Raw genomic sequence first — 12,725 nt, 5'->3', positions numbered from 1 at the left:
AGCAAGTATATGATTCTTTTAATCCTTTTCATGAGAGCAGCCATCTTGCCGCTCTGTTGACTGGGTTCTTTTCTTGAGTACTGCACCTTGGAGAGGTTTTCTGCAGAGGCCCAATCAGGCTTCCTCATTCTCTTTCAAACCCACAATGCATTCTGTGTTGTACAGGAATCATCATTTCTGGGGCTGGTCTGCTACTGACAGATCCTTGGGCCGTCTCTAGGGTGTTTTTTTGCTGTTATATAAACTCTAGAATGAATACATCATTTCGCACGTGTGCCAGAGTTCATGAGATAACTTGGCCACACTCTGTGCCTTTGGAATTGCTGTGTGAACATCCTCAAACCCATCCCCATCCTGCAGGGCTGTGTACGTGTTGTCTTGTTTGCTTCCCTGGAACATGGCTATGGGTGTTGGGAAACTTCTATATTGATGCAAACAGTTCATACCACTAGGCTGGAGTGATGGCCCAGCGGTAAAAGTTCTTGCAACTCTTACCAAGGACCTGGTCAGATTCCCAGCACCCTTGCCTTGGCTCAGCAACCATTTGTAACTCTAGTTTCGGGGGATGTGGCACCCTATTCTGGCCTCCTCAGGCACTGCATGCAGTTGATGACCAGACACGCTTACATACACTCAAACACGGGAGAATTTAAAAAGTAAATAATTGTTGGGTGGTGGTGGTGGTGGTGGTGCAAGGGTTTAATTCCAGCATTTGGGGGGCAAAAGGAGGCAAACCAGCCTGGTCTAGAGTGAGACAGGACAGCAAGGGCTACCCAGAGAAATCCTGTCTCAAAACAAACAATACAACAATAAACACACACACACACACACACACACTCATACACACACACTCACACACACACTCACATGCACACATCCCCAAACCAACAACAAAACCCATCTAAACAAAAAGTAAATAATAAAGGCTGGTAGAGTTCTGTGCAGTGTTAGAACACAGGATTGGCATGCTGGTATCTCCTGGGGGCGGGAGAGGAGAAAAAAGAGTAGGGGAAAGGAAGGAAGATGGAAAAAAGGAAGGAAGGAAGGGAGGGAGGGAGGGAGGGAGGGAGGGAGGGAGGGAGGGTGGGTGGAAGCCATAGCTGCACTGTCAGGAGAGAAATTCAGGTGATTTTTAGCCTGAGCAGCTGCAGGACAGGTTTGTCCTGGCTGAGCTGGAGACGTCCAGACTGCAGCAATGCAGAACCAAGCATGGGCCTGTCTCCAGCATCATCTGAGTTTGGGCCAGGCTCCCTGTCAGGTCAGCAGTAATATCCAGCCAGTGTCTAACACCGGCCTCCCCTTACTGTGTTTGTTTGTATAGTTACCACTCTTAGCGATGAGGATTCTGTCTTAATGCAGCTGAGTCTGACTCAGTGTGATTTCAGCTGCATAGGAATGTATGGTGAGTTCAGGGGATCATGGCCTCAGCCTCGGGAAATCCAGAGGGATGTAAAGCCATAGCCTGAACTTCCTCGACTCCCTCTGCCTCCCACTGGACCCCAAACGGCAAGGAGTTCTCTTCCTTCCTCCTCCCTTCTCTCTCTCTCTCTCTCTCTCTCTCTCTCTCTCTCTCTCTCTCTCTCTCTCTCTCGTATGTACACCACAGTGCACATGCACAGTGCATGTCAGAGAACTTCTTATAGGAGTTGGTCTCCTTCTACCACGGAGGTCCCAGGAATTGGGTGGTCAGGATTGTCACTAAGTACCCTTGCCCCCAGAGTCATCTGGATGGCTCTCTACCTGCTCCCGACTGTCATTTAGGGTCTCAGGAGGAAAGAAAGACTCCGTGCACTGGACATGGGTAATGTGTGGATGTTGAGATCAAGTGAAGGAACTCTTAAGAAGACAGTGATGGAGGTCTCACCTCCATCTTTAAGCCTAAAGACCATAGAAATGGTATTATTTCTGGTCCCCCTGCCTCTCATTCTGGAGAGCTGTGATTGTAGATGTGCACCACACCTGACCTAAGTGCTCCTGGGAGACCTGCCTCAATGTATGAGGTGGAGAGCAATCTAGGAAGATGCTTAGTGTCAGCCTCTGGCCTCCATTTACACATGCACCCAGGTGCCCATGCATGTATATTCACATATAGTCACACATGTACACTGACACACATACACACAGACAGACATGTCTAAACACACAGATAGACACACAGACAGACACAGACACAGACAGACACAGACAGACAGACACACACACTCACATACACACCACCCATGCCAAAAAAAGTATGGAGGTGTGGCTCAGTTCCTGTTACCCATGTTGGAGAGCTCACACAAACTGTAGTCCAGCCCCGGGGTAATTAATGCTTGTTTCTGGCCCCTGAGGGCACCCCGGGTACGTGTACAAACGTTAGTACATTAGTATGGGTGTGGTGGTACAGGCCTTTAATTTCAGCACTAGGAAGGCTGAGTCAGCTCGACGCCTGTGAGTTGGAGGCCAGCCTGGTCTACATAGTAAGTTCCAGGGCTACATAGTAAGACTTTGTAAAAAAAAATTTTTCCCCCACGGGCCTGAATGGGAATGTGTCTGTACGGTTTCCAAGCAGAGCCCTGCTGTTCCGGGTGGGACGGGTCAGTTCTGCCCTGTTCATGTAGGCCCCACACGTGTTGGGAGGCAGCCACAAGCCAGACATCGGAGACCAAGGCTGAGAAGGTGAGGCCAGCGAAAAAGGAGCCTGTGGGTAGTTCTCACATACAGGCTTCCAGAGGGGTCCAGGGCCTTAAGCGCCGTCAGTGGGAAGTAGCGAGCGTTGGTCTGTCTGCGGAGTGGGGGTCTGGTGGAACCGATGACCTTGGCAATGACCTGTGGAAGGGGACTTTGAGTTCTGGGACTTACAGAGCTCTCCAACATCCTGAGCCATATACTTGTCCACCTACCTGGGCCACATCCCGCGGGCTCTGTCCCACAGAGCGGAAGAGCTCCCTGGAGGCTGGGAGGTACAAGTCCCGGAAGTAGCCCAGGGTTTCCGGGTCAGTGTCTGGGAACTCCGTCTTGGAAACCTGAGCCAGGAGTTTTCCTTCAAAGTCAGTGATGACTGGGCCTGGCTCCACCATTGAGATGCTGGGAAGAGGGCCAGGTTTGGCTGTTGGGCTTCAGCCAACTCCCTCCCTTATCCTCCCCCTACTCCAGGTGTCATTATTTTTGTTGTTACTCTTTTGAGACAGGGTCTCACTGTGTAGCCCTGGCTGTCCTAGAACTCACTGTGTAGCTCAGGCTGGCCTAGAGTTTACAGAGATCTGCCTGCCTCTGCCTCCCGAGTGCTGGGGGGGATGTTGTGTGCCACAAAGCCTGGACCTTCCTTAGTATTTATGATTATTGTTGTCGTTATTTTGCAGTGCTGAGATGGCTGGAACTCTCTGCTAAGCTGTAGCCCACTCTGCTCATTATTTTGCAGCCTCACGAGCCCCTTCTCTATTAACTTGCCTTCCATTCCCTCTCCTTCACTGTCCCCTAAATCACCATCTCCCCTCTGGCTACCCAGGTGCCCAACTCACAAGATATTGAATTGTCGCAGCTGGATCGCGAGGCTCTCGAAGAACCCTTCCAGGGCAAACTTGGAGGCTGCATAGACATCATTGAACATGACGCCTGGAAGTGGAGGAGAGAGGGCCACTCAGGTGTATGTGTCAGTGATAGACTTTGTGGGTCCCAGGGTAATAAGGTCTTTGGAACGAGGAGGATTTGGGCATTTGAATGAAGGGATGCTCAGGGCCCCAGAGTCACAGGGTGTATGGGACTGTGCTATGGGCACACATAGCATCAGGACAAGGTCATCCTACTCCTAGGAAAGTCCCCTATTTCCCTCCATCTGCATCTATGGTTCATTTACTTATGGCATCCCCAGGGTCCATGGGCACAGTGGCTTGTTAATGCTTCTCCATAGCAAATGCAATTAGAGGGTGGCTGAGGAAGGAGTCAGATCACAGAGTATGTTCAGGATGTGGATGAGCATCTAGAAGGATTTGAGAAGGAAGATCCCAGAAACACAGATGGCAAGTAGGAAGCTTTTAGAATAGGTCCATAGCAGATGTCCTGCATAGATCTCCGTTGTCTTTTCTGTTGAGTCTTGGAGTCCCAACCCTGTTTACATCCCTGGGGCTTGAGGGGGCTTTTGACAAGGAGGAGGAGCACCGAGGCAGCACTGGATTTCACGGGTGTGAATGAAAGGGTGTTTCTAGGATATCCAGAAGTGGGGTTGATTCTGGGCTGTAGATGGCTGTTGATGACATGCATCCCACCGCTGCCTACTCCTTCACCAGGACAGACAAGATAAATCAATCCCATTCAGAGTCCTTCTCAACACAAATTCATTTGAACTATGAGCTAAAACCTTTTTGACAGCCTTCTAATCCTGGATGCAGGGAGTGTGTCCCCAGACTTACCCTGGAGCCCCATAACACTGCTGACCACCACGATGTGACCCTGGCGCCTCCTCTTCATGCCTGGAAGCACAGCTTTGACCAGACGGACAGCCCCAAAAAAGTTGGTGTTGAACACATTCTGCATGGTGGCTAGGCTGAGGTCCTCCAGGGGCCCCACAAGGCCTACTCCTGCGTTGTTCACTAAGGGGTAGTACAGAGTGTTGCTTGAAGCCATCCCAAGGACCTGAGTCCTCAGAACCAGTCTAGGCGGAGACATGTGGAACCTAGGTTGGATTAAGCAGCTTGGGTTTTGTACAAGCCTCTGGGCCTGGGAGAGTGGATGGAAGAGCTACTGGAAAACGAATCTTGGTCATACATGTATGAGCAATTCCCATCTGCCCCCAAACTGCACCAAGATGGCCAGACCCACCCACCCTTTGCAGGCTCTGTGAGGACATTAGTGGCTGCTTCATCATCCTCCTGTCTTTGAATGACTCACTGAAGTAATTTTCCCAACCACATATGCTTTTCTCCTTATGAGTGAATGTCTTTCCCATGCAGCCCTCCCCCAAAGTCTGGCATCTCTAATTAACAGATTGGTACTCCTGACTCTTGGCCAACTGGTCTACCCCTCTATCCAGGGCCAGAAGTTGTCATCTTGCTGATGGTATATACTTAAAAGTTGTGTGTGTGTGTGTGTGCGTGTGTGTGTGTGTGACCCCAGGGGCTACCAAGTCTCACCCAGTATGTCCACTTGTCCTCCCTCGATGTGGCTGAGACAGTTAGTCACTGACTCATCACTGCACACGTCCAGCTGGGCCACGCTGAGGGTCTTTCCAAGAGCCTCTCCAGCAGCTGCCTCCAATGGCTCCTTCTTCCCCAAGTCCCTCATGGTGGCCACCACTGGAAGCAGAAAACAGAGCTGAACAGGGTGCTGGGCTCCTTTGCTGCATGTGTGTGTGTGTGTGTGTGTGTGTGTGTGTGTGTGTGTGTCCCCATTCATGTATGTGTCCAGGCCTCAGGATAATCCTGAGTGTCATTCCTTAGGAGATAACTGCCTCCCACACACAAATTAAGTGTGTGTGTGTGCACATGTGTGTGCACACCATGGCACATGCATGGAAGCCAGAGGTCAAGTGAGGAGGCAGTTTTTTCTTACACTCTGGGTTTTGGGGAGTGAGCTCAGGTTGTCAGGCTTGGGAGGCAAATGCTTTTACCTAATGAGCCATCTCACTGCCAGCCCCACCTTTTTTTTTTGAGACAGTCTCTCCCTGAATTTGGAACTCACCAGACAGGGTAGATTAACTGTTCAGGTGAGTTCTAGGGGCTCCTCCTCCCTCTGCCTCTCAAGTGCTGAGATTACAAGGATAGGCTATCAAGCCTGGCTTTTTATTTGGGTGTGGGAATTGAGTTCTAGTCCTCATGCTCGTGTGGGAAGCACGATAATTGTTTTTTTTTTTAATTTTAAAGTTCATTTTAATTTTTTAATGTGTATTTTGTCTGTAAGTATGTGTATGCACCACGTGCCTGATTTGGGAGCCATCATGTGGAGGATGGGAACTGAACCCATGTCCTCTGCAAGAAAAGCAAGTGCTCTTAACCACTGAGCCATCTTTCTAGCCCTCCTATTTCTGTTTAAAGACAGGGTCTTGTTATGTAGCCTCAGCTAGGTGTGTAGACCAAACTGGCTTTGAACTTGTGGAGATCCTCCTGTCTCAGTTTCCTGAGGGTTGGGATGACAGACGTGAGCTACTATGCCCAACTATTTCTATGATCTAACAAGAACAGTCACAGATGGAGACCCATGTGTTTGCACACTTGCATTTAGAACCAATCTAACAAATCCACACTTATACATGTATGTTCACATACTCCAGCTTTGTGTGTGTGTGTGTGCCGTGGCACATGCATGGAAGCCAGAGGTCAAGTGAGGAGGCAGTCTTTTCTTTCTTTTTTTTTTTTTCCGGGGCTGGGGATCGAACCCAGGACCTTGCGCTTCCTAGGCAAGCACTCTACCACTGAGCCAAATCCCTAACCCTGAGGCAGTCTTTTCTTACACTGTGAGTTCTGGAGAGTGAGCTCAGGTTGTCAGGCTTGAGAGGCAAGTGTGTGTGTGTGTGTGTGTGTGTGTGTGTGTGTGTGTATACACACAGAGGTAGACTCTTTATGTAGCCCAGGCTGGTCTCAAACTCACTGTATGACCAAGGTTGAACTTGTACTACTGGTCTTCCTGCCTCCAGATCCTGAGTGCTAGAGTGGCAGATCTGTATCTCCAGGACTTCTTCTGTGCTAAGCCACTGGGCTTCAGCCTTAGATCCTCCAGTTTCCCCATTTTTAAAATGGTGAAGAAGAGAATGAGTGGGTGGGATTAAACGGCACAGGAGATTCGTTTAGAATGGTCTCGATAGAGTTAGCTGGGCACATGCCTCTCACCCCAACATTCAGGAGGTTGAGTCAGGAGGATCTTGTGTTCGAGGTTAGTATGAGCTGTACAGTGAGGTGATGTCTCAAAACATAGCAAAAGACTAGGAGTGTAGCTCAGTGGTAGAAGTGTTGCCTAGCAAGCAACTGGCTGGGAGGTCTGTCTTCGGGATACACAAACACACTCACATGCACACACACACACACACACACACACACACACACATTGCAACCAACGACAACCTCCTTTAGCAATATTATTTTTAAAAAATGTTTTACTTTTATTTTGTATATTTCTCTCTCTCTCTCTCTCTCCCTCCCTCCCTCCCTCCCTCCCTCCCTCCCTCCCTCCCTCCCTCTCCCTCCCTCCCTCCCTCCCTCCCTCTCTCTCTCTCTCTCTCTCTCTCTCTCTCTGTGTGTGTGTGTGTGTAGCTCAGAGGACAATTTGTAGTAATTGGTTTTCTTCCTTTACCACGTGATCCCAGGACTGCCTCAGAGCACTGACTTCCCTCTGAGCCCTGCTGCCGCAGCCCCTCAGCAGTGTGTGTGCTCTCCCACAGGGATGCTCGCAGGGGAATTTATGCTTCCACACTCACAGCTCTGCCCACCTCTAACCCAGAGGACTGGGAGAATCGGCTCTGCCAACTGGGGTGATGTTCTCACCCCGGCAGCTGGCTTCAACGTGACAGTGTCTGCCAGCTTCCTCTCTGGGTCAGAGGATTCAGGGATGGCCTGCATAGCTGTAGTGGCTAACGGTCCCTCTGAGGCTTCAAGTTCAGGTGCACCGTAATACAGTAAGAGCTTCATCTTGGAGCTGTAATCAGCTTAATGGGCATTGTCAGGAGTCCACCTCAGGGATGCTGGAGCCAGCCTTCTCTGAGACGCTTTCTGGGACACTTGCTCCCCCACACTCCACACTTCTCCCCAGGATTTATAATTTGCTTTTTGTGTGTGAGTGTTTTGTCTGTGTGCATTGCTTGTTGGATGCTCTGAACTGGGGTTCCGGAGGTTGTGTGAACTGGGATTCTGCTCTTAATCACAGAACACAGAACTGTCTCTCCAGCCCCTACTTTTTTTTTTTTTTTTTTTTTTTTTTTTTTTTTTTTTTTTTTTTTTTTGAGACAGGGTCTTGCTCTGTAACCCTGGCTGTCTTGGAAGTCATTATATAGACCAGGCTGGTCTTGAACTCTGCCTCCTGGGAGCTGGGACTACAAGTGTGTGCCAGCACACCTCGCTCCAAATACTTCACTTTATTACTTTAACTTTTTTTTAACCACTGGACATGCTTAGTCCCCCACCAATTCTCCCTCCCTCGATTGTTTTTCTTTTTCTTTTCTTCTTTCTTTCTTTCTTTCTCTCTCTCTCTCTCTCTCTCTCTCTCTCTCTCTCTTTCTTTCTCTCTCTCTTTCTTTCTTTCTTTCTTTCTTTCTTTCTTTCTTTCTTTCTTTCTTTCTTTCTGTTTTTTTTAGACAAGATCTTTTTGTAGCCCAGGCTGGCCTTGAGTTTACCATAGTCCTCTTTCCTCAGCTCCTGAATGCTAGGATTACAGATCAGTATCAGCACCCTCCTCTCCCCTCTCCTTCTTTCTCCCTTTCTCCCTTTCTCTCTTTCTCTCTTTCTCTCTTTCTCCCTTTCTCCCTTTCTCTCTTTCTCCCTTTCTCTCTTTCTCTCTTTCTCTCTCTCTCTTTCTTTCTTTCTTTCTTTCTTTCTTTCTTTCTTTCTTTCTTTCTTTCTTTCTTTCTTTCTTTCTTTAACAGGGTCCCTCTGTGTAGCCCTGGTTGCCCTGGCTTGCACTGTAGACCAGGCTGGTGTCAAAATCACGGAGATTTGCCTGCCTCTGCCTCTGTGTATTACCCAGAGCTCAAATTTTTTTGTTTGCTTGCCTATTTTATTTTGAGGCAGGTATCACTATGTGGCCTAGGCAGACCTTGAATTCAGAGTCCTCCTGCCTCAACTTCTTTTTTTTTTTCTTTCCTTTTTTTTGGAGCTGGGGACCGAACCCAGGGACTTGTGCTCGCTAGGCAAGTGCTCTACCGCTGAGCTAAATCCCCAACCCCTCAACTTCTTGAATAGTAGAGTTTCAGATGTGGGCCATCGTGGGCCTGTTATGTTTGTTTGTTTGTGTTTGTTTTTTCTCTCCTCAGATGGGGTCTCATGTAACTCAGGCTAGTCTTGAATTTGCTACGTAACTGATGCTGACCATAGATTTCTGATCCTCCTGGCCACCTCTTGAATGCTGGGATTATAGATATGTGCCACCACAACTGTGTTCTATTAAACCCAGGGATTTATATATGCTAGGCAAACATACTACCAGTTGGTCTAAATCTTGGCACATGCGTGTGCACACACACATTCACACCCCCCACCCTGTTTCTTGCTAATGGCTTTTTTCTGCTGGTCATTCAGTACTCAAGAATGCATGTGAGGAGTTGGATGACTGCCCGGAGGACTGAGGTTTAGTTATTAGCACTCACAACCTGGCTCACGGCTGTCTTTAACCCCAGCTCCAGGGGATCTGACGTCCTCTCTGATCTCTTTGGGCACCAGGTAGTAAATGGTATACAGATACACTTGCAGGTAAGACACCCCCGCACATAAAACAAAAATAAACAACTCTTAAAAAAAGAAATGTGTATGAGCTGAGAGTGTAGCAGGGAGCTTCCTCTGTGTATCCAGGGTCTTCCCCAGCCCCGTGTATTCAACCTACACCCAGGAGGCTGTGATAAGAGTGCCAGAGGCTGTGACCCTTACCCTGGTAACGTTGTCTGGGGTCATGAGCCAGCTGAACAGCGAGTTCAAGGCCGATCCCTGAAGAGCAGCCAGAGATGAGCACCCTCTGAGGCTGAGAGGCCATGCTGATCCTCTCAGGAACCTGTGACATCACCTGCTCAGTCCCTGCCCTACCCCCACTGGGCCTACTGCCTCAGCTCATCTCTCCTAAACCCCAGCCACCTGATCCCTCCGCTGCAGAGCAGGGACTCCCAGGGAGGACCTGGCTGAGGCTAGGCAGCCTCGGAGACTGTTCACCTGCTGGTTTCAAACTCACAGAAATCCACCTGTCTCTGCCTCCAGAGTGCTGGGTTAAAGTGGGGTGCCACCATGCTTAGTGGTTTTCTTTAAGGCTGGCAACTTAGTCTGTCTCAACTAAAACAAACAAACAAACAAATAAATAAATGGAGATGCAGTTCAAGGCCCAACCCTGATAGTGAGCAAACATTCTCTCTTCAGCCGCTGTGATCAGACTCTTTCTTTTTTAAAAACTACATTTGTCTGTCTGTCTGTCTGTCTGTCTGTCTGTCTCTCTCTCTCTCTCTCTCTCTCTGTGTCCACATGTCATGCACATGAGGGTCAGAGGACATCTCGTGATGGTCAATTCTCTCCTTCCACCTTGTGGGTTCCAAGGATCCAGTTTAGGTTGGTGTCCTTGGCAGGCAGCAAGCATCTTCACCCTGTGGAGAGTGTCACCAGTTCTCCAACATTTTGTCTTTTTTTGAGACATGGCCACCCTCTGTAATCCAGGTGGGCTTGAATTTGAGGCTGTCAGCCTCTCAGGTGCTGGGCTCCGGGTCATAGCTCCATTGCTTGGCTTGTAAGTTACTCTGAATGTTTTACTCCGGTGTGTCAGCGCATTTAAAGAGGGAGTGGGCATTCTTTCCCTTCCTGACTTTGCATATAAAAGGTCTGGTTCACAGGGGAATAGACAGGAAGTGTGTTGCTGCAAGTCTTTCCTGATAAAAGCTAGTCAGAGCATAGTGGGGATATAACTGGCCGTTAGAACCCTTTCCCATCATGCACAAGGCCTGGTTTCTGTCCCAACGTCCCCTCCCCTCAAAAAGTCAGATGTCAAGAAGTTAGTCTAGGGACAGACAGATGTCTCAGTAGATAAAGGTACCTATTACTAAGCCCAGTGACCTAAGTTCAATTCCAGGGACTCCAATGGTGGTGATAGTAGTAGTAGTAATAGTAGTAGTAGTAGTAGTAGTAGTAGTAGTAGTAGTAGTAGTAGTAAAGAAGGAGGAGGAGGACATAAAAAAGAGGATAAAAAGGAAGATAAAAAAGAGGAAGAGGAAGAAGAGGAAGAAGAAAATAAGAGGAAGAAGATGATAAAGAAGAAGAAAAAGAAGATAAAGGAGAGGGAGAGGAAGAAAAAAGAAGAGGAAAAAGCAGAAGCAGAAGAAGAAAGAAGAGGAAGAAGCAGAAGCAGAAGAAGGAGGAGGAGGAAGAAGAGGAGGAGGAGAAGGAGAAGGAGAAGGGGAAGGAGAAGGAGAAGGAGAAGGAGAAAAAGAAGTCTTCTGACTCTCCTAGAAAGCTGAGAGGTTTGTTCAGGAATGCACGCACACATACATATAATGAATAAGTAAATGTTAAAAAAAGAAGGTAGTTAGACCGCCAGAAGAACTTCCTAGTAAGGTGGCCAGGGATAAGACTTTGTGATAACCTTCTGTTTAGAGAATACTATCTCTTGGGGAGAGGAGATTCTCTGTTTTCCCTTCACCCTAGGGAACCCAATCTTTTCCAGCTACATGGGCTCCACCCCCTCTCTCCAGGGACAGAGATTCTTTGTCTGGGAACCCAGGCTGGGAGGGAGCAGTTTGGCACCACCTTTCCCTTGCCCAGGAGGGGCACTTGGGAACAGACACACCACTTTGATTTCTCCCTGGGCAAAGTCCCCTGAGTCCTATTTGTCTGCCCCAGCCAACTACAGAGCAGGGTGTCCCCTGACCTGCTGGGGTGGGCACCTTGGGAGGTCTCTCTCTCAGGGTTGGGTTGGGTGGGTGTCTCCCTTGAATGATCTGAGGATGAGGCAGAAGGAATGGAGGGATGGAGGACAATTCCTTTCTTTGGAGATGAAGAGCTTGGGGGACAGTCTGGGGTGTGGCTCAGTGGCAGTGCTCACATAATAGGAGGCACTGGGTTCCATCCCTACTCCATAAAATTGAAGGAAAAAAAAACTTTGAGGGCTGCAGATGGCTCAGTCACTCGAGTGCTTGTTGTACAAGAATGAGGATATGAATCCAAGGACCTGAGTTCAAATCCCCAGCACCCATATAAACAGCACAGTGCCTCAGCCCACACCTAGAATCTAGTCACTCTTGAGGGAGAGACAGGAGGCTCCCTGGGGCTCAGTGTCCAGCCAGACTAGCCAAACTGGAGAGCTCCAGGTTCTACGAGAGACATTACCACCATAGATAAGGGGGAGGAGTGATAGAGAAAGCCGGCCAAGGTCTGTCTCATCTTCAGACATGGATCCGTCATGCATGTACGCACCCCTGTTCCATGCACACACACAAACAGGCATTTACACAGAAGTTGGACAGAGGGTTAGAAGTGCATTTTTGGAGTCAATGGTCAGAGTTTAAAGATGGTACCAAACATCAAATTCCAAATTTCAAGGCTTATGTAGATTAATGGAGGGTTAGAGAATGGTGGAGAGTTTGGGGATCTAGGGTGAGGATTGTGGGAAAGTGGGTTCTCAAAGGGCCGGCTTTGGGATGATGCTGGAACCCTTCCTTTGCAGGGCTCCAGACAGACATTGTCAGGTATTGCTTTAATTAAACCTAACCCTAATCCCTTTAGTCCCATGTCTGAGGGGGAGGCTGAAGATGCGTCTGTCTGTCTGTCTGTCTGTCTATCAATCATCTATCTATCTATCTATCTATCTATCTATCTATCTATCTATCTATCTATCCATCCATCTATCTATCTATGAGATGGGTCTCACTATGTAGCTCTGACTATCCTGGAACTCACTATGTAGACAAGATTGGTCTCAAACTCAGGGATCTGTCTGCCTATGCTTTCTGAATGCTGGGATTAAAAGCATGGACCACTATGCCTTTAATTTAGATGCTTTTATATGTGGACTTTTGGGTGTTGGTTCTCTCCTTGCATCCTCTGGGGTCCGGGACAGAACCCAGGTCATCAGTCTTGGTG

General features: G+C 48.6%; 1 protein-coding gene across 1 annotated transcript; it reads right to left on the bottom strand.

Moving 5' to 3' along the window:
* Positions 1–2,373: 2,373 nt before the first annotated feature.
* On the bottom strand, positions 2,374–9,645 carry Rdh8 (retinol dehydrogenase 8). Its single transcript, NM_001168593.1, has 6 exons — positions 9,543–9,645; positions 5,109–5,270; positions 4,389–4,568; positions 3,501–3,594; positions 2,883–3,066; positions 2,374–2,808 (listed from the first exon to the last, which is right to left on the bottom strand). Exons 1-6 carry the CDS (start codon positions 9,643–9,645, stop codon positions 2,593–2,595), a joined length of 939 nt encoding a protein of 312 aa, NP_001162065.1. The 3' UTR covers positions 2,374–2,592.
* Positions 9,646–12,725: the final 3,080 nt, after the last annotated feature.

Source organism: Rattus norvegicus, chromosome 8, assembly GCF_036323735.1.
Source record: "Rattus norvegicus strain BN/NHsdMcwi chromosome 8, GRCr8, whole genome shotgun sequence".
NCBI lineage: Eukaryota > Metazoa > Chordata > Mammalia > Rodentia > Muridae > Rattus > Rattus norvegicus.
Note: the sequence above shows the minus strand (reverse complement) of the source record. Positions and strands in the feature narration are given on the sequence as shown.

Excerpts from the sequence above, each read along its gene's own strand:
- Rdh8 (NM_001168593.1), bottom strand. The coding sequence starts at position 9,645 with ATGGCCTCTCAGCCTCAGAGGGTGCTCATCTCTGGCTGCTCTTCAGGG. Across the intron at positions 3,595-4,388 it reads CAGTGTTATGGGGCTCCAGG|GCGTCATGTTCAATGATGTC; the intron begins GTAAGTCTGGGG and ends CTCCACTTCCAG. Across the intron at positions 3,067-3,500 it reads CTGCGACAATTCAATATCTT|CATCTCAATGGTGGAGCCAG; the intron begins GTGAGTTGGGCA and ends CCCTCTTCCCAG.